Genomic DNA, 18,825 nt, shown 5'->3' with positions numbered 1-18,825 from the left:
CGGCTCTGCGTGGTTGCCGGAGCCGGGCAGGGCAGCCAGCGCCTGGGAGGCATCCAGACCCTCGGAGGCATCCAGACCCTCTTCAGGCCTGCTGCCCGCCTGCATCTCCCGACGCCCCATCTCTCGCCGCCTGCCTGCCTGCCTGCCTCCTTGCCTGCCTGCCTGCCTGCCTGCCTGCGGGCCCTGGCGTTGCCGGTGCCGGCAGCACGCGCCCCGGTGCCGGCAGGTGGCGGGCGCGGCTCACCCGCGGGGGCGGAGCGCCACCTGCCGCCCCGCTGCCCGCCCCGCTGCCCGCCCCGCTGCCCGCCCCGCTGCCCGCCCCGCTGCCCGCCCCGCTGCCCGCCCCGCTGCCCGCCCTTCTTTCTTCCCCCAGGAACGGCATGCCTGTCCCTCGCAGCCGGCGGCTCAGCTGAGGATGCGGCGGTCCGCAGGCAGCGACCGGCGGCCGGGAGCGTGAGGTTAAGGAGCGTTTTCTTCCTGCCGTGGTGCCCAAATTATTGCGTAACTGAGTTGCAAAGTTACTTCATAACTAGCTCTAAATATAGTTATTTTTGAATTCAGACAAGGCACAGAGGTCAACATTTGAAGGAAAACCAGCTTTGAGGAGACTGACTGTCACGCAGCCCTGTACCAAGACAGCTCTTCTGGAGAGTGCATCTGTGTTTTGGAACCATCCAGGTCTCTTGAAGCCTTTTTTGACGGACCACCAGCAAAAACATTACTACATTTTGTTGCAGATCTTGGCTAGGTTGTGCAACTAGCAAGACTTCCAAAAATCCCATTTAAGATAAGCATCTTGAATGTACTGTGATCTGGGAGACACAGACACGGGGAGCTCAAAATCCGAGCTGGAAGCAGCAGGGAATAGTGCTGGTCCACGAAGGCTGCGCTTCGCAGCAAAACGTGTGTCTTTGCTGATACTCAAGTATCGCAGCAGATACGAGGCGGTGCCGAGCACCTCGCAAGTGTGGGGGTTCTTCTTCCATTTAAGCTAGGAATGGCTGTAAGAATTTACAAAACTAAACAAAGCCAGTTTGCATCCTGTAAATCTTGCTGTCGGATGCTGTGCCTGGTGGGTCCGGCAAGGCAGTCTGGAGAACATCGAACCACTGGCCAGCAGAGAGCTGCTGGAGCGACGGTAACTGCGTCAAGAGTAATGGGGTTCGTTTAACCTCCAGTTGTTGAAAAATATCAGCAATCTTAAAGATAACATGCATGAGCTTGGCTGATGCCTTGGATAGAGCTCTGGCTGAAATGGCACCCGCTGCTACAAGGACCTGCACGGCCAAGCTACAAACTCCTCCTAGCACACAGGGCTTGAAGGTTTTACCGGGTTTGAGTTCAGAGTGCAGGAGTTCATGCAAAGCGTTGCCCTCAGCAGTGTCGCCAGTTTGAAAGGCAGCTCATCAAACCAGTTCAGCAGGGAGGGCAGCTCTGCTGGGGTGACGGGAGCTGGAGGATAGAGCTACAGCCATGCTTGTGCGCAAGGCAGAAGGCCCCGGGAGAATAAAGACCAGCCTGGTGACGGCCAGCCATGGTTGTCTCCATGGTTCAGAAGAACTGTAAACTCTGCAGAGGCAAATTTTCCAAAGCGTTCTGTAAAATGATGTGGATATAGAAAAGGAACATGTAAGCTAATGTCTGCTACAATTACGCTTTGAAATCAAAAGACCAAGACAATTTACGTCCATGGCTCGTAATGGAATTAGCTGAGAAGCCTTCTGAATCACAATTAGCAATAAAATATCTTGGAAAACTAGAGAAATTCCCCCAAAACTGGAAAACTGTTACTGTAGTTCCATTAAGTTAAAAAAAAAAACAAAACAAAGGGAGTAACAGAGAGCTAACCACGACGGCTTACTTTTGCAACAGTCACTTTTTTTTAATGAGAAACTAAAGTTTTTTGGAAAGAGCTTTCACAGAAAATAAACAGCTTTGTTTGTTAAAATGCGCTTGTTGTCTTGCTATATCTTAAGAGATTTGCATGATGTAAAAGGTAACCATAATTGTTTTATATCCTGTGTTTGTGGCTTCTCCAGTGTGCTTAAATGAATGCTCTCTGGCATTTTAAATAAAAATATTTGCTGTTCTATGGAGGTGATAGAGTTTGCATTAGAAGGATTAAAACTGTATTGCTGGTCTCGTAACGCGTTGTTGTAAGGTGCCACAGGGATCGCTGTGCTGCTGGTCACGGACTGGCAGAGTTGTAAATCATCAGGACACTTTTGTGGAGTGATTTGCATTGCTTGACTAGGTGGTTATGATTCAGGAAAATGCAGTTTAGGTCCAAGTGCAGGGTGTGCATAGCTCTGCCTTGCTACAGTTGCCTTAGCTGAACCCGCGTGTGTAATCCCCGAGTTGCAAGTGCAGACAAGGATGATTTGAGCTGAGGATATCTAAAATCAAGCAGCGGCAGTGTGGCTTTTCTGGTACAGAAATTTTTCCTTAAATTTTGTGTCCTTTTCTGCTTCGGGAAGGCCTCCTGCAGCCCCATGTGCCAAGCAGGGTGAGGCCGGCCGGCAGCGGCAAGGTCACCGCGCAGCTGGGGAGAGACTCCTGCCAAGTCTGGCCAGGTCGCAGTGGGAAAGAGATTGGGACCTGATAAACAGGAGGACCCGGCCCGGGAGAGGAGGTGCACGAGGAGCAGGGTTGGTCCTCGAATGCTGACAGCTTCTGCAGAGCTGCTCTGCCAATTAAGAGAAAAGCAGAGTGAAGAGGAAGGTAGAGAAGCAGCTCCAGGACAATCTCCTTAATTGGACTTGCTGAAGCTCCCTGGAAATTGTTGAAAGAGCCTTAAAAATGCAGCTGCTGTGTTGAGAAACTAGGCTGCCCTTCTGAAGTGGAACTGCATGGCTCAGTCTAGTAACTCGAATTTTAAACAACGGCTTTGCCAGCAACCGGCTGGGTAAAACATCTCCCCTCCATTTTCCATGATAGCTGTAGGAGGTCTGACCCTCTGAAGTGACAGCGGTGTTACTAGTTACCAGAGGAGTGCTTTGTCTCTGTGTTGTCGGCAGCACTGGTTGGTGGCTCTCCAGGTGGAGTCTGGCTTGTGGTGGTTCACAGGGCTGCAGGCAGCGGAGTTAGAAACGCCAGCGTTTGCATTTCATTTTCTAGCAGTCGTGGGTATTCATTGCATTATTTCTGGAGGTGAAGTAGGGTTGCTTTCTGTGTGCCATCTCAAATTATCGTGGAATTAATTGTGATAAAGGATTGCTATTCCTCATTACCTGTCACTCAAGGATCCCGTGAAGAAATACTAAACTCCCTGAGTAACGCTTGTAGCCCCATCGACGTGTTTATGCCCTTTGGGGTGAGGATCATGGTGTGTACTGCTTGAGCTCTCCAGGGCCCTGGAAAGCACTGGAGGTTTCTGTGTAAACTGCTTTGATGAACAAAATGAATCTTTCAAGACATAAAGATTTTTTTCAAAATAGTAGATACCTTCTTATGTATTTCTAGAATACCGAACGGTAGTGTTCCTCACCAAGGTTTGGTTGTTTTCTTTCAGCAATCAGAGAGGATGGCATGCCAGGAGGCAGAAACAAAAGCATCGGACCTGTCCAGGTAAGCATGTCCAGCCGTTTCTCCACAGTTCCCTTCAGCTTTTGCTCTCTTGGCGTTGGCACGCAGCTCCTCTCGCGGTGGTGGGCTCAGACCGTGGCAGCAGCTTGGGGTGGGCCGGGGCTGGGGTTCATTTGACTGAGCCTTTCTCAGCCCTGCCTGTGCCTTCTGCTGGCGTAGCAGGGCTTTGACTCTCCACAAGCGTTAGAAATACATCTCGTGAACAGTAGATTTGTAAATAAAGCTTGGTGCTTGCTTGTCCCCGGAGGGGACATGGTGCAGTCCCAGGGTGCCTACGTGAATACATGGGCAGTCTCCGGCCATCACGGTGCTCTGTCCTTTGTGAGCAGCACAAGGACGTCCGTCCCTCCGCAGCTCCCAGTAAATCTCACGGGCTGCCTGCTGCAATTCCTTCAGTTGTTGCAAGCGGGGCACCCAGTAAATGTCTCGCTGATTGATGGCGCAGCTTGTCTGGAGATGTCTTGTAAAGTGCGAGGTAATTCAGCACAACAGCTTGTACTGCACGCGTGAGAAATGATGGCCATTTCCAGCTCACTTCTAGAAAAGAGGTCTTTTAAAAGTTTACTATTTATTTTAATAAAATAGAAATAACACTGAAAGCATTTTCTGTGACTCTCTGCGCCTATGAAGAGACTACTCGCCCCAGTCCAAAACCAAACCATGAGAAGCCAAGCAACCAGATGCCCTGCTTGCTCAGTAAGATCTTCCATAGAGAACCCAGAAAAAGGCAAGAATTAGACAGTGCGGCCATGCCTGTGGTCAGCGTCAGAGAGAGCCTAGCTCGAACAATAAAATCTCTTAGTAATGATAGAACACTTTCTGCTGTTGCAAACATCGTATTTATAACAGCATTAGTTACTGATTCTTAAAGCCTGCGTGGGTCTGTCAAAGAAGAATAAACATTTAATTTCTGGCCAGGTAACAATTTTTACTGCCTCTCTGAGCAATGTAGCTGTAGTAAAAGAGCAGCCTTTGCTAGCCAGAGCTGGCCCTTGCTCACCTGAGACTTGTGTGATCGGTCAATGTTGGACCGTAGGTTATGCCATCAACTCCATTTCCTGGGGTGAGGCTATTGAGCTGTTGCACTCTTCAGATTCTGTACCTGGGTAAGCTTACTGAGTTTTTCTGACACCTTTACAAGACTGGAATAAACTGTCTAAGCAATGTTTGGCTATTGAAAATGATGTTCAGAGTTCACTGCACTTTCTTGCAGCATGTTAACTCGAGATCTTTCCATATTTTGTGACAGCCTTGCTAAGGGACATGTACAGAATTAAAAAAAAAAAAAAAACCGGAAACTTTTATGTTGCATTTTCCCCACTACTGATGCAACACTTCTCCAGGAGCATACCCAGCTCTTGCTTGAAACTTTATACTTAAGTGAACTCCTTTTTTTTTTTTTTTTTAGTCCATTTTAGCTTCATATATATTACTCTCCAATACTCGTTTTAAGTATTAGATGCTTGATTACTTCTTTAGGTGCCACCTGGTTCTTATCTGGGGAAAAACAGTGAACAATGATTCCCTGTAAACGTTTTCCTGACTAATTTTATGTGTCACCTTGCCTCTCTCAATTGCTTTATCAAACCAGAGCCTACCCCACCTTCCGTTTGCCTTTACCTCTGCCGAGTACTGAGCGATGTTCCCGATGAACTGGCCTCAATTACTCCCGGGTTTTTCACTGTGTGACAGTGCCTGATTTACGGCTCGTTGCTGTGTGTATTTGACATCATCTTTTCATGTGTCCATTCCTGTCTGCTGTGTTATCATCACTTGAATTGTACTGCAGGCACTGGAGGTCACCACGATTAGCTGTAAATAGAATTTTTCATGTACGTTGTTAAATGTAAAGGAAAGACGTGATACCTGCAGGAATGGCAGAGCGTTTCTCCTGGTGCAGGGTGGTTTCAGCTCTGTTGGATATGGCTGTACAGTCAAGGTGTTCATGTACCGAGGCTCTGCCTTATTTCTGTTCTCAGCTGAGGTAACCATAATGGTCCTGTATTTGACAGATATCAGAGGAAGAGATTGAGAGAATTATGTCTGGGCAAGAATTTGAGGGAGAGGCAAACATGTCATGGAGCAACAACGGAGACAGTGACCATAGTTCCCCTGGAAATGGAGTTTCTGAGAGCAACCAGCCTTCACCCGTTTCTACTCCATCTTCAAGGTGGGAATGACCCCTGGAAGAATTCCGTATTACAGTAGTCTTGACTCTCTTTCCCTGAGTGATACTTTGGGTCAATGTAGGAAGAATACACCGTGAGTGCATCTTTGTGCAAACTGAGCATCCTGCAGATTTGTACATCTCTAATTGTGTTTTAAGAAAGACAGCCACTGGATTGAAAAGAATTGAACTGGGAGGTGAAATGCTCATGAGCAAATGAAAAAGAAGGCACTGTTGAGTTAAAATTATATTTAAAATACATCTTTTAATTTGTATTGATAGTTTTTTTTGCAGATCATGGGAACTTGATTATCTTTCACTGCTCATTCTGCATAAACTCTTTTTCTGCACAGTGCTCAGATTTTGAAAATAAATTACTCCATTTAGGTTACTAATTGATGGTGTTATATTAATGTCAGTTACTGTTAGTGCTAGCCTCCTGATGCAGCCTTTGATTGTAAACATGGCGAGAATCTCAGACTTGCATTCCATCTGCTTTCAGTTGCATCTTAAGCAAGGAGATATTTCTGTTCACTGCCTCTGTAAATACTGAATTTACAACCCTAAATTCTGGCCCTTTAAGGAAGCTGGGGTGGAAATGCTTTGTACAGTTGGGTTTCTGTTTTACTCTCCGAATGGCTGCTCAGCAGCAGTTCCCAGATCTCCATTAAGCGGAACTAGTGCCGAGCCAGGCTCAACGTCAGGCAAGTGTAAGGCGTCTGGTCTGCACACTCTCAATTGTTTCCAGTGTAGGGTTTAAATACAAAAGCATTTTCCCTTCTGGTTTTTTCCTTTCTATTTTTATTAACATTTCTGATGGAGCTGGATGCAACGTTTTAATGAATCGGGTGGAATTTTGGGGGGATATTAAAAAGCTTTTCCTTTTCCAGTAGGTCCGTGGAGCTGAATGGATTCGCTGCACTCAGGGATCAATATATCGGGACGCCGGTGTCCACGCACTATCAGTACCTCCCGCACCTTTTTAGCTATTCTGCTCACTCGGCTCTGATGCCCCCCAGACGCGCAGCCTGGACCCCCAGTCGCACAGTCTTATCAATCAGTTAGTGTCCGCAGAGGACCTGGAGCCGCTCGGCACGCCGATGCTCATTGAGGATGGGTGAGTGTGCGCGGCGTGGTGCAAGCGGCTGCCCAGAGCTGCGTGTTCCTGGCTGTCTTTTCGGTCCGGCTGTCCCTGCCTGCACGCACGGCTGCAGCTTGTGCTGCAGGGGCTGCTGACGGCGAGGGGGGCGGCTGGCTGCATGCGTTCAGGGCCCCATCGGCACGGGGGGCACGTCCCCTGGGAGAAGGCGCAGCCGTAGCGCAAGCAGCAGACGAGACCCCGTCCCGTGGGTGGTCTGTGCCCTTGCCTGGGGCTGGGACTGGCACGCACGGAGCTTGCGTGGGGTTCCAGGCTGAGCCTGCGCGGGAGCGGGTTCGATGGGTTTCAGCCCTGAGACTGCATTAACTGTACAAAAGGCCTGGTAATAAGCACGGTAGCTGGAAAAATACACGAGTGGAAAAAAGCTGGGTAGTCTGTCTGTTGGCAAGAGCCGCAGGGCTGTCTCTGAGGCCAAGCTGCCCCGTGCCGGGCAGGCTGGGTGCTGGCCGGATGGGTGACCCCAGGGGTCCCGGGGGGCTCCCCTTGCAGGCCCTGGCCGGGCAGGCTGGGTGCTGGCCATTGTGGCTCCTGCTGCCTGGTGACACTGGGCACCGGCACGCTGGGCACTTGAACACGAATTCCTGTGGCATTTGCCTTGCTTTTCAAGTGCCTCGTCTGATGATGTCATTCAATGTTGTTAATTGTTTTTATGCCTTCATATTAACTGTGCCTGCAGGTATAAAGTGACTCAGGCAGAGCTGTTTGCGTTGTTGTGTCGTCTGGCGGATGAATTGCTTTTCAGGCAGATTGCTTGGATCAAGAAGCTGCCGTTCTTCTGCGAACTCTCCATCAAGGACTATACCTGCCTGCTCAGCTCGACGTGGCAGGAGCTGATCCTGCTCTCCTCGCTGACTGTTTACAGCAAGCAGATCTTTGGTGACCTTGCGGATGTCACCTCCAAGTACTCTCCCTCTGACGACGAGCTGCACAGGTGAGACGTCGGGCTGAGCCCACGGGTAAGGGAGCGAGATCCAGAGATGGAGGAGCCATCAGGAGGATGGCGGTCGGGTGTGTGTTTCTGGCCCTGTGACCAACTAACCACCTCTTTGGGGATGGGTCACCTCACCTGCTGCTGTTTTCCTTTTCTATTTTTTAGGGAATGGTGGTTCCAGGCTTAGAAAGTATGCCATGGTTAGTCAGTGTTAAATCAAAACTTCCTTTGGCAGGGGAAGGTGCATAGTGCTGTATGGTGCTTTTTAAAGTTCCCATAGCCATGCTGTCGTCCTCCAGCACAGCCCTACAAACTGCCTTTTTTATGGGGAGAGTAAAACTAACCAACACTTTGGGTAACCCTGAGATACAGGACGGAAGGTCTTATTTAAAAACCCTTTGGGCCAGCAGAAAGGTTGTTCACAAAGCTGGTTGTCTGTATTATCAAAGTGCTCATTATTAATTGCTATTTCATTGTTTTGATTACATAAAGTTAAAGATGTTGCAACTTAGCTCTTGTTTTTTCCATAGTACATACTATCTGATGCTCTGAGGAACCTGCCTTTCATTTATCATTTTGGTCAGGGTGTTGTTTTTTGGTTTGGGTGTTTTGTTTTGTAGTCTTGGTGCCAGACAGATCCTCCTTTTGGTAGTAGACTCACAACCTCACAATATTATGGCAGAATAGGTAGGATTTACGGAAACTGCTGCCCACCCTCCCTTTTAACATCTGCCCCGTTTGCGCTCTGCCCTTGCGAGGCTTGGCGATTTTTGCAAGAGTCACCAGGCGATCTAAGTGTCTGATGAGCAGAGATTTAAAGTACTGCTGCGGTCCTCGGCCATCGCGGTATCTGACGGTTCTTTGAGGTTCCTTTGTGCGTCTGTTTCGACAAGCGGAGGGGCTGGCTGGCTGAGACCACGGCGGAGGCGAGTGGAGGAGCCGAGAGCTGGACCCAGGTGTCTCATTTCCTGGGGCAGGTTCCTGCGCGGCGCTGTTCTGCCCGGCCATTCATCGTGCATCTGGTGCTGCTCCTGCGAGGAACAGTAAGGGTCATAGAAAACCACAATAACACTTGTTCCTGCATTCAGCCGTCCTTTTGTTCCTGCTGTCCTGGTCAGAGCCGCAAAAGAGAAGTGTTTGTTTCATTTTGGATTTGCGATAAATACTGAGCGAGAGGTAAGAAAACAAGACAAAGGAGGAATCCTCGCTCTTCAGAAACCGGCAGTTCAGAGCTCGTCGCCTCGAAAGTCCTTCAGAGAAGATCTGTGCACATGGATGAAAATAGGTGTTCTTGGGGGCGGAATGTTTCTGCAGTCTCTTCTTCTGATTTAGCTTTTCAGGTATCATTAATTGTCATTAGTAACGTGGGAAAACGCACACCAAAAAAGCCATTTAGTGGGAAGCTGCACCGATGAGGGGTCTCAAGCTGCGTGGCTCCCTCCCAGTTGTCTTTGTGGTAGTTCAGCCATAGCTTGACTGTCTGCAGGCGGCAGTGGGATAGTTTGTGGGTACCAGCCTCCCTGTCCGATGCACTCGTGGAAAAGCTGGACCCGTCGGATCTGTGAGGGGCCCTTCTGGAGAGGTGTCCGACTTACGGGTTTCCTCAAAGAGCCTGTTTCTTTGGAGAGCTCTGGCATTGGTCAGTAATGATTGCAAACCGAAGTCCGTTACCTCTCACAGCCGATTGAAGAAATCTCGCTAAGCTGTAATGATCTGGTGCTTTGGGGTTAATTTCTGTTCTTATTTAGCAAAATGACAGGAGCAATGCTGATGCTTAGGTAGGGGACGAATGAAGGCATAGGATGAGCTCCCCAGACCCTGTGTTTTAATCGCTTCTAACAACTGGCTAAATGTTCTGTTTGCCTGCTAGATCAAATGTTTTCTTTTATTGTGCTGTTTTTCTGGAGATGAATATGAAATGAATAGATTCCTGACCTCCCCCAGCACTCCTGATAGCGCTTCCCTTCCCCCTCCTCCCCAGCTGATCCCGATAACTCCCAGCCAGAAACTTGCCTGGTGTAAACTGCGAGGAAAAGTGTGTGGAGGAGTCAGTCGTTGAGAAGAAATAGGGCTGTGAAAAACAGAACAGCTTTGTTTGAAAGGGGGAGGAAAGTATGCACAGAAAACTAAGACAGTTCAACTGCAGGAATGAGAGAAGAGCTCTCCTGGATTTATGAAGTGATGAGTGGCTGGTAAAAATGTGCATGCTCTAAAAACAATTAAACCCAACAGACGACTGAGTGGTCTTTGTGCTCATTAACTTCTTGAGCTTTGCAATCTTGCACCTGCAAGATTTTTAATGTCAACTTGAGAGCAAGAAAACTTGTACAACTTTAGATTAGCCGACAAGGCTTTCATCACTTACAATATTACTTTCTTGAAGAAGTGACCTGGAGTTCAAATAGCTTGTTTTCACTTCTCTGAGGTCAAACTCCACCATGCATTTTACAAATAACTTTGAAGTAAACAAACACACATGCCAAAATAAGGTATTATTCAGTGAAAAAGGTTCTATTTTTGTTCTATTCAAAGATGGCTTTCTGACTGTGCTCTTATTCTTTGTGCTGTACAATGCCAGAGCGCAGCTGAAGCTTCCCTAAACACTTCTGTCCTACTTCTGAGCGTTTTTGCAATATGTGGTTTCTTTGAAACCGGGGGTATTGCTGAGATGTGTTCCTGAGAGGCCGTTGGCACGTGTGGGATGGTCCCAGAGCGTGCCTGCGGGCACTGGCAGCCCTCTGCGCCCTCCAGCTCCACTTCTGCCTGTTGCTTACGCCACGGCTTTTTCATGGTGCACACGCGGGGTGTCGCTCCTGAAGAAGCAGCCCGGCACTCCCTTCAGCAGGAGGACCTCATTCTGCACCTGCAAAATCTCCATCAGGCAATTTCCCAGGAGGTTTTGGGGAGATTTACATTCCCCGTGCATCAGCGTGCCCTCTCCTGCCCGTCTCTGTCACCGGCTTCCCTTGGCAAGCGTGGATGCTCAGGAGAAATGCGCAGCTTTTTTTCAGCAAACGGCAAGGATTCAGAAGTGAGTGCGGCTGTACCTAGTGAGATACTCCAGGGCTGGTATGGATGGTGGATCCAGATCCCAGCGGAGGGTCCCTGACAGTCCACACTACCAGCAGTGCTTTTCTGGTTGGATCTTGATATGCATTTATTAAGTGCAATGAATCCTACGTGTCCTATTTGAGGGGGAAAGTTTAGAAGGAAGCGGCATACATTCCTTAGACTGCACGATTCAACCTTAGACCACAGCCTGCAGTTTCCCTCCCTTTAACATTGGTTATTCGTGGTTTCATGTATATTTGTATCTGTGAGAAGGATCCCAGCCTTCCTGCAGTATGTCTCACCCCAGAAGCTCTCAGCCGAGGGAAGTTAACAAACCATAACGAACAGACAGTAAATACGGCTGTGTGGAAGTACAGGATCTCTGTGAGTCACTCCTGGGCATTTTCGGGAGGTGAGCTTCCTCACCTGTCTGTCAGATAAATGAAGTGTGCGCTGCGGTTGTACACGGGTCAGTGTAATTCCTCAGTGTTTAAAACAAGGCTATTTCCATCGGCACTCTACAGATACAAGAAACTGTAGGCACTTTTGCTGTTGGAAATGGACTTCGTTTTGGGAGGCAGTGTCTGTGCAGCAGGGTCTGGGGTCCGTGTTCCTGCAGTCCTGCACCGCCGGAGCAGCCCTGCTTGGGTGCTGCTCTGCTCAGCTGATACATTGAAATGTGCTGTGCAGAGCCAAAGCCTGGGCATTGCACTGATTCTATAGGCAAAGGTTACAATTAATTTATCGGCTTTGCAGAATGGAGGGGTTTGTTTAAAACCAACAACTTGGATATCGGGTTGGGTGCGTTTGTTGCAGGGAACCAGCGTTCCTCTGTAACGTGCTGTGAAGCAGCACCAATCCCAGATCTCTCGGGGTGGGATGCGGGGTGCTGTGCAGCTGTACAGCTGTTGGGGACACCTCTGGGGACACCTCCAGGCCCCCCAGCGCGCGTTGGTGTTTCTGCTGGTGGCCAGCGCAGGTTATGTTGGGTTGCTGCCAAGGGTGGAAAGCACAAATTGAAGAAAGGTGCGAGGTGGTGAGGGGCAAGAACACGTGAAACGCTGCCGGGGGCAGCTTGTCTTCTGAACAGGGGGAAGCACTCCAAGGATTGTTTTTATCCTGCAAAAATATCCATCAGGAGTAAGGCGCAGTGCTGTATAACGTGGCTGTGAGCCGCTTTCTGTTGCGGATAGATGCAGTGCAACACCAGGCGGGGGGGGAATACCTACTGACCCTTGCATCTGGCAGGACAACGGGTGTTCAGGATATTTTCATGTCCTACAAGACAAGTATCACTCCACATTTCTATGAAATCCCATCTCATTCCCCAGACTGCGTAGTTAAACCTCCCGTTAGCCCAGCGAAGTGCAGAGGCACAATCCTCACTGAAATCTGGGGAAATACAAACGTAGAGAGGCAAAGCAGTGTGCCTACAAGCACACAAGAAGTTTTTGCATATTCCTGGCTCCATCAAACCTTTTCCTCTGTCAGAGCAGGCTGGCGATGAACTGAATCACCAAGAGATGTTTTTTTGCTAAAATATGTGTAGCAGTCAAGTTTGTGACTGAGTCATTTTTCTTCTTCTACTTTAATTTAATGGTGCCCAAGCAGTTTTGATGATAATTTTTTTTTTTATTCTCTGGCAAGATGTTAAAATCTCTGAAGTTATTTTAATAAGCTCCTTGCCTTTATTGTACGGACTGTGTCCTGTATACATTGATGTGTGATCTCTGTCCTCCAGATTCAGTGAAGAGGGGATGGAGGTGATGGAGCGGTTGATCTACCTCTTTCGCAAATTTAACCAGTTGAAGGTCAGCAACGAGGAGTACGCGTGTATGAAAGCCATTAACTTCCTAAATCAAGGTGAGTCGACGAAGAGAAGGTATCGGCCCCACTGCAGAAATTCTCTGAAACAGTCTGAGCCGTCTTTGCTTCCCTGATGAGAAATGGGAGGAAGGGGTCCGAGACCCACGAGAGACTCGAGCTCTGAACCCTCTCTGTATGTGTTTGCCATCGTGCAGACCATACGCCGTGCAGAGTACATGAAGAAATCCTGGAAGTGAATGAATTCATTTTCTTAGCCAATTTTTATTGCCTTTAAATATAGGCACCAAGGACAGTATGTGTGTCACTTTACAAATGTACCAAGGGTACCGATACCAGAATAAGAACAGAGCAGAGAGGCTGGTGAAACCTTTCTGGATAAGGTTTGGGTGACTGATGATGTACCAGCTGCTAACAAACTTTTTATCAGACAAAGATGTGTCGTCTGAAAGTATTATTGCTTTAGGTAACTGTTTAGGCAATTAACTAAATGATACTTTAAAACCAGTTAATTTGCATGACTCTTTTTTTCTGAAGTAAACGTTGACTATTTGCATAACAACCTTTCAGAGATTCCCAACTAGAAAATGTATTTGTTCATTTTTCTGCTTTAAAGGGTGAATTTGTAAAACCAGTCCTCCCTTTTTTTAGAGCTTTTCTGACTCTTTAAAATACTTACCTTCAGGATATTAAAATATTTACCTTCAGGATATATACTTAGGTCACCTAGCTGGCTTCCTACTTTTTAGATTCTATACCTAATGCTCACTCTTCAAAGTGGAAAGTAATCACGAATGAAGTATTTATGTGCAGGCAATGAATTCTGCCTAAGAAGGGACTGTATCCTCCTGTTGATTAACCAGTGCGTTAAAGCTGGCAGTCCAGGCTGCTGCAAGACCCTGGCCATTTCAGAATCCATGCAGAGTAATTCTTCAACATGTGCGAAGATCCTGGTGGTTTCCTGACAACTGTAGTGGGCTGAGATAGTTTGGAGTAGAACGGTTTTGTTCCTCAGTAGTGCTTGTCCCCGTCTCCACTCTTGTACGCTGTCTCAATCCGCTGCTTGTGGATCCCAGGCGTTTGTTGTGGCCCTGCGCCTGTGGGGCCGCGCAGGACGTTTCTTCGTGTTGTAAATGAAGAAAACTGTTGAGAGGCAAATGCTTAATGGATGGTGTTCAGCTGTAATTTTGGAAATAAATGTCCCCAAAGCCTTTTGTACTGTGAAAGATAGTTGCAGTCTGTAAAAATGTGCTGCAGGCTCTCTCCTCCCCCACTCATTTCCAGCAGGAGATAGTGCTGACGCTTCAATCTGTGCCGGGCTGAGGTTCCGGTTTGCTTCCCTGGGCAGTTTCCTGACACTGGATAATACACTTCTCGAGCTGTCTCCATTGTTTTCCAAAATGTATTTTCATTAACTTCCTGTCTTCTTTTATTTTTAGTTGAAGTTTGCAATTTTTTATGTGAAATACCTGAGAATTATTTTTAAAAGTCAGCTTTTGGGCAGTAGATAAATGCCTCTTCCGTCAGATGGTATTACAATACTGAGCTTGCACCGAGGGTCCGCAGCTTCCTTGCTCCGCCGCGCTGGATCCTTCCCAGGACCCCGGCAGCGTGCCGATGCCGTTGATCACGCTGAACGGTGGCAGTGGGCCTTCCTGCCAGTTTGATAGCTTGGAAACGTCCATTTTTCCTTTGTGTATGTTGCCTGACATTGGCAAAGCTAAATTTAAAAATAAGAAGTTGACAAGTTTATAAAGCTCATATGACATAATTCATAAGCAGATGGGGAGAAATATGATGATACCTTGAATTATAGAGTTGAGCGCTTTCCTCAGCCAAGATGATATAGCTAAAATCAACATGTTTCTGTCTGAGGAAGTATTACGCTGAATCCGCTGTGAGGACTAAACCTTGACACACAGCTGCTTTACACCAGGCAGGCGGGGATTTAAGGTTGCTGGAGCTGTTATCTCCAAGAGCATCCATTGAGCTCTGCAGACGAGCAGCTTAGGACATTAGCTGCTCTCATCCTGGTCTTTCGGGGAAGGAAATCCTGTACCCAGACACGCGTGTAAAGGCACATCCGCGATGCCGGCACGCCAGGAGGGGAGATGGGAATTTTAGTATTTGTCCAGCTGGGCACTCGAAGCCAGTCTCTGAAGCAGGGACCTAGCTTAGAGTTTTAGCAAACGGTTTGTCTTCCCTGAAGAAATGGCAATAAGTGCGAGTCTGCTGCTCTTCTAGGATGTTTTTGTCATGTTTTCATTACTCTGATCATATTCGCTTTCAGACATCAGGGGTCTGACTAACGCGTCCCAACTGGAGCAGCTGAATAAGCGGTATTGGTATGTTTGCCAGGACTTCACGGAGTACAAATACCCACACCAGCCAAACCGATTTCCGGATTTAATGATGTGTTTGCCAGAGATACGATATATTGCAGGTAACTTTTTGCGCTCTTCTCCCACTGGGCTCGTGTGCAAGTTAGGAAATTTGCTTTTAAAAGAAAGTCAATTTATAACAGTGAAATTCTTGTCGACTTTGGTGGAGGATGTTTGTGTGGGACCTTTTTCTATCGAAGCTTCTCCCTCACCTTCAAGCCGATCTCCCGTCAGCCCTAGCTCACCCAGCCAGACTGGCTCTTTGCAAGTTGTCCCTGTGACGCTGGCGGACGCGGCGTTACGTCCCGCTCCTGAGTCCCCTGCTCCCAAGAAGACATGCCTTGCTCTGACCTGCCGCCCCTTAGGTACTTTGGTCAGGTTCTCGTTTTATTTTCTTCCTTTCAATCCCAACTCGGAGGCATTTTGTCTCAAAAGGGTGTAATCCTGGCTTGAGTAGTTATCTCACAAGAAAGAGAGAGATCCCTGAAATGCTGCTTAATTGAGGAGCAGGCGCTGAGCAGAGCGGCGGGCAGTTGTGCAGTGTAACCCACAGGTTTCAGCTCATCTGGACCTCTGAAATCCGCAGGTGAATTTTCAAATGCGGTTGTGTCACTAATGAGATCTACAAGGTCTGGTGTTACTAAAACATTGTTTGTTCCTGAATGTTATGGCAAAGGAGATACTTGCCTCCCTGTGTCAAGGCTCCGTATGCTTCATCCTACTCCGTTGTAATGAACTAGATAATAATCACAGAGTAGCTCTCGTAATTTACTCATTGAGATCAACAAGGGAGTTTGAGGAGAGACAGGATTTAGTCTTTCCCAGTTTCTATAAATACTGCTCCATTGTGGAGAAATCATTTTGATCTGACTTTGCCCATTTATTTTGCTTTCCATTCAGTAAATAATAAATCCTGTTGTGTCCAAATGAATATCAAATGTCTAATGTAGCAGTAGGATGATTAACTGTTTCTCTGAGAGGTTCAAGGTAAAACCATCTCCAGCGTTGCTGGCTTAGGTGTCTCTGAAATCTGATTCAGGAGTGGCTGCTAATTCTGTTTTTTTTCTTACCAGGAAAAATGGTGAATGTCCCCCTGGAGCAGCTGCCTCTCCTTTTTAAGGCCGTTCTACATTCCTGCAAGACGAGCGTGAGCAAAGAGTGAGCCCAGCTCGCCCCGGCCGGTGCCTTACGCTGTGCCTCAGGCAGGGAGCTGGCTCACCCCGGGAGAGGGGCAAACGCGATCCAGGCAGGAGACGGGGCGGTGGGCGTCCCTGCCATTGTAGCAAGAATCTTTTTTGTTTGTTTTTGTTTTTTTACTCTTTTTCCTATATATTTATTTCACGACAGAGTTGAATGTATGATCTTCAACACAATGCACATGGTTCTGTATGAATGCAGCAGATGCATTCTCCAGCGGTTTACAGAATGTGAAGATGTTTAATGTTACAGTGTTTGTTAGGGTTAGTTCTTTTGTATTTGGGGGCTGGGGACCGAGATGACTAAGACTACCTCAAGGAGAAGATGCTGTTCGCGCACTGCTCTTTCCATGATTAGTATCCAAAAGCGTTTGTCATAGAGAGCAAACGGCCTCACCGCATCGACAGAGCTGTTAGTATCCCAAATGGGCGATTTTGGAGAAGTGGGTGTTAGAGAAGTGCCAAGCTTTTTTCTTTAAATATAATAATAATTTTTAAAAGGCAGGGAGTGGAGAAGAAGGAAAATTCTGTCCAGCCCGTTGGTTTCTTTTCCCCTGGCAGTTTTCAGATGCAGGCGGTAGCTCCTGCGGTTTCCCTGAATCCTGCCCCAGCGGGATCGTGGCACTCCCGAGCTGCGAGGGGCTCGCTGCCCCCGTCCCCTCCTGGGAGCTGCGGGAGCGGGCTCTGCCCCCAACCCCAGCCTGGCCAGCTGGCCTCTCACTATTGCTGCAACGCCTTTCCATTCGACTGAAATTGTGTTGCTGCAGTGAGTAACAGGCTCCTGGCGTTACACAAAGGTACTCTTGTTGCTAGAGAACTACACGTAATTTCTCATCACTTCCTTAACATCCATTTTAGGTTCACAAAAGCAGAAAAAACCTACTTAGAGAAGAGGCAGGATTGCCTCTTTTCGTGTATTCCTCCAAGGTGGTATCTGACCGCTGAGGAGGCTTCGGCATTGCAGCAATCCCAAGCAGCCTGTTTCTGGGAACAGTTAACGTACCCTGTGGTTGAATGTGACCTGTGTAACGAGGATAGGGGACTCCAGTGTCCCCTGGCATGGCTTTCTCTGCTGGACTCAGGGAATGCGTGATCCATAGTCGTATCCTGCCAGGACTGTTCTGCTGCTTGTGGAATCCCTTCTTACCAGGAAAAATGGTTTTAACGCAGTACTTGGTAAACTGTTCTGTCCTAGGTGTTGCAAGGCTTGGATTTTCCATCTCGCAACCTCCACACCACTCCTCTGCATGGAGAACTGGTTTAATCATAGAATTATAGAATAATTTGGGTTGGAAGGGACCTTAAAGATCATCTAGTTCCAACTCCCCTGCCATGGTCTGGGACACCTTCCACCAGACCAGGTTGCTCAAAGCCCTGTCCAACCTGGCCGTGAACACTTCCAGGGAGGAGGCATCCACAACTTCTCTGGGCAACCTGTTCCAGTGCCTCACCACCCTCACAGTGAAGAACTTCATCCTTACATCTCATCTAAATCTACCCTCTTTCAGTTTAAAGCCATTACTCCTTGTCCTATTGCTACATGCCCTTGTAAAAAGTTCCTCTCCAGCTTTCCTGTAGGCCCCCTTAGGTACTGGAAGGCTGCTATAAGGTCTCCCTGGAGCCTTCTCTTCTCCAGGCTGAACAACCCCAACTCTCAGCCTGTCTTCATAGCAGAGGTGCTCCAGCCTTCTGATCATCTTCATGGCCCACTTCTGGACTCGCTCCAACAGGTCCATGTCCTTCTTATGTTGGGGGCCCCAGAGCTCTTAATGACAACTGGTTAGCTCTTTGAGTAAATGCTAAGTGCTGGTGTTTAGATAAACTTGGATGTGCTCATAAGTAACCTCATGGCTTCCTGCTTGTGGGGGTGGTGGGGAGGTTGGATGAGATGCTCTTGTTCTCATCTCCTTCATTAAGAATTAACGTTCGAAGACTCAGCCACTCTCCTAGGCAGCCGTGTCGCCCTGGCTGGATTTCCTTCGCTGTGTCCTTAGATATGAATCTGATGTTTATGTACCAAGAGGGTTCATCAACAGATGTTTGAATGCTGTTTTAAAAATATTTTGGGAAACAACTTCTGTTCCTTTGGGGTAGGCAGGACCGGTTGCTACCTTTTTGTCTTGTCCTGGTGACAGCTGTGTGGCACAAAGTGAGCGCTGCTCAGAGGTGCTGGAGCTGCTCTGGGAGGAATGTGATGGTGAACAGGAGAAACATCTCATTCACCGAAGTCATCTTTCCTTCCCCTTCACCCAGCGGGTGCTCCCTCAGGTGCAGCCCGGGAGACGCTGTGACCCGCTGGCTTGGCACATCTCTCGGTGGGTCAGCAGCTGTGCCGTGTCCCGGGTGCTGACCGCTGCGGTCAGACCTCTCCTCGGAGACCCGCTGCTGGCTGACCGCAGCCCCACAGCGGCATCGCCTGCTTTGCAATCCCGCTTGGGCATCTTCCAGCTTGACGGTTTCCCTTTTCCAAAAGTCCACTGGTTGCTCATTTTTCATTATTTAAATAGGATGTTACGGGTAACAGCTGCTGG

General features: G+C 48.2%; 1 protein-coding gene across 1 annotated transcript in view; it reads left to right on the top strand.

The window, feature by feature from the left end:
- The window catches only part of NR6A1 (nuclear receptor subfamily 6 group A member 1), a 94,170-nt gene extending 77,910 nt beyond the window's left edge, over nucleotides 1–16,260 (top strand). Inside the window, 8 exon segments of the mRNA XM_050908166.1 lie at nucleotides 3,512–3,567; nucleotides 5,598–5,755; nucleotides 6,643–6,767; nucleotides 6,770–6,869; nucleotides 7,588–7,842; nucleotides 12,635–12,756; nucleotides 15,008–15,160; nucleotides 16,172–16,260. Coding sequence (XP_050764123.1) covers nucleotides 3,512–3,567; nucleotides 5,598–5,755; nucleotides 6,643–6,767; nucleotides 6,770–6,869; nucleotides 7,588–7,842; nucleotides 12,635–12,756; nucleotides 15,008–15,160; nucleotides 16,172–16,260 — 1,058 coding nt within the window.
- The last annotated feature ends 2,565 nt before the right edge of the window (nucleotides 16,261–18,825 follow it).

Source organism: Gymnogyps californianus, chromosome 18, assembly GCF_018139145.2.
Source record: "Gymnogyps californianus isolate 813 chromosome 18, ASM1813914v2, whole genome shotgun sequence".
Taxonomy (NCBI): domain Eukaryota; kingdom Metazoa; phylum Chordata; class Aves; order Accipitriformes; family Cathartidae; genus Gymnogyps; species Gymnogyps californianus.
Note: the sequence above shows the minus strand (reverse complement) of the source record. Positions and strands in the feature narration are given on the sequence as shown.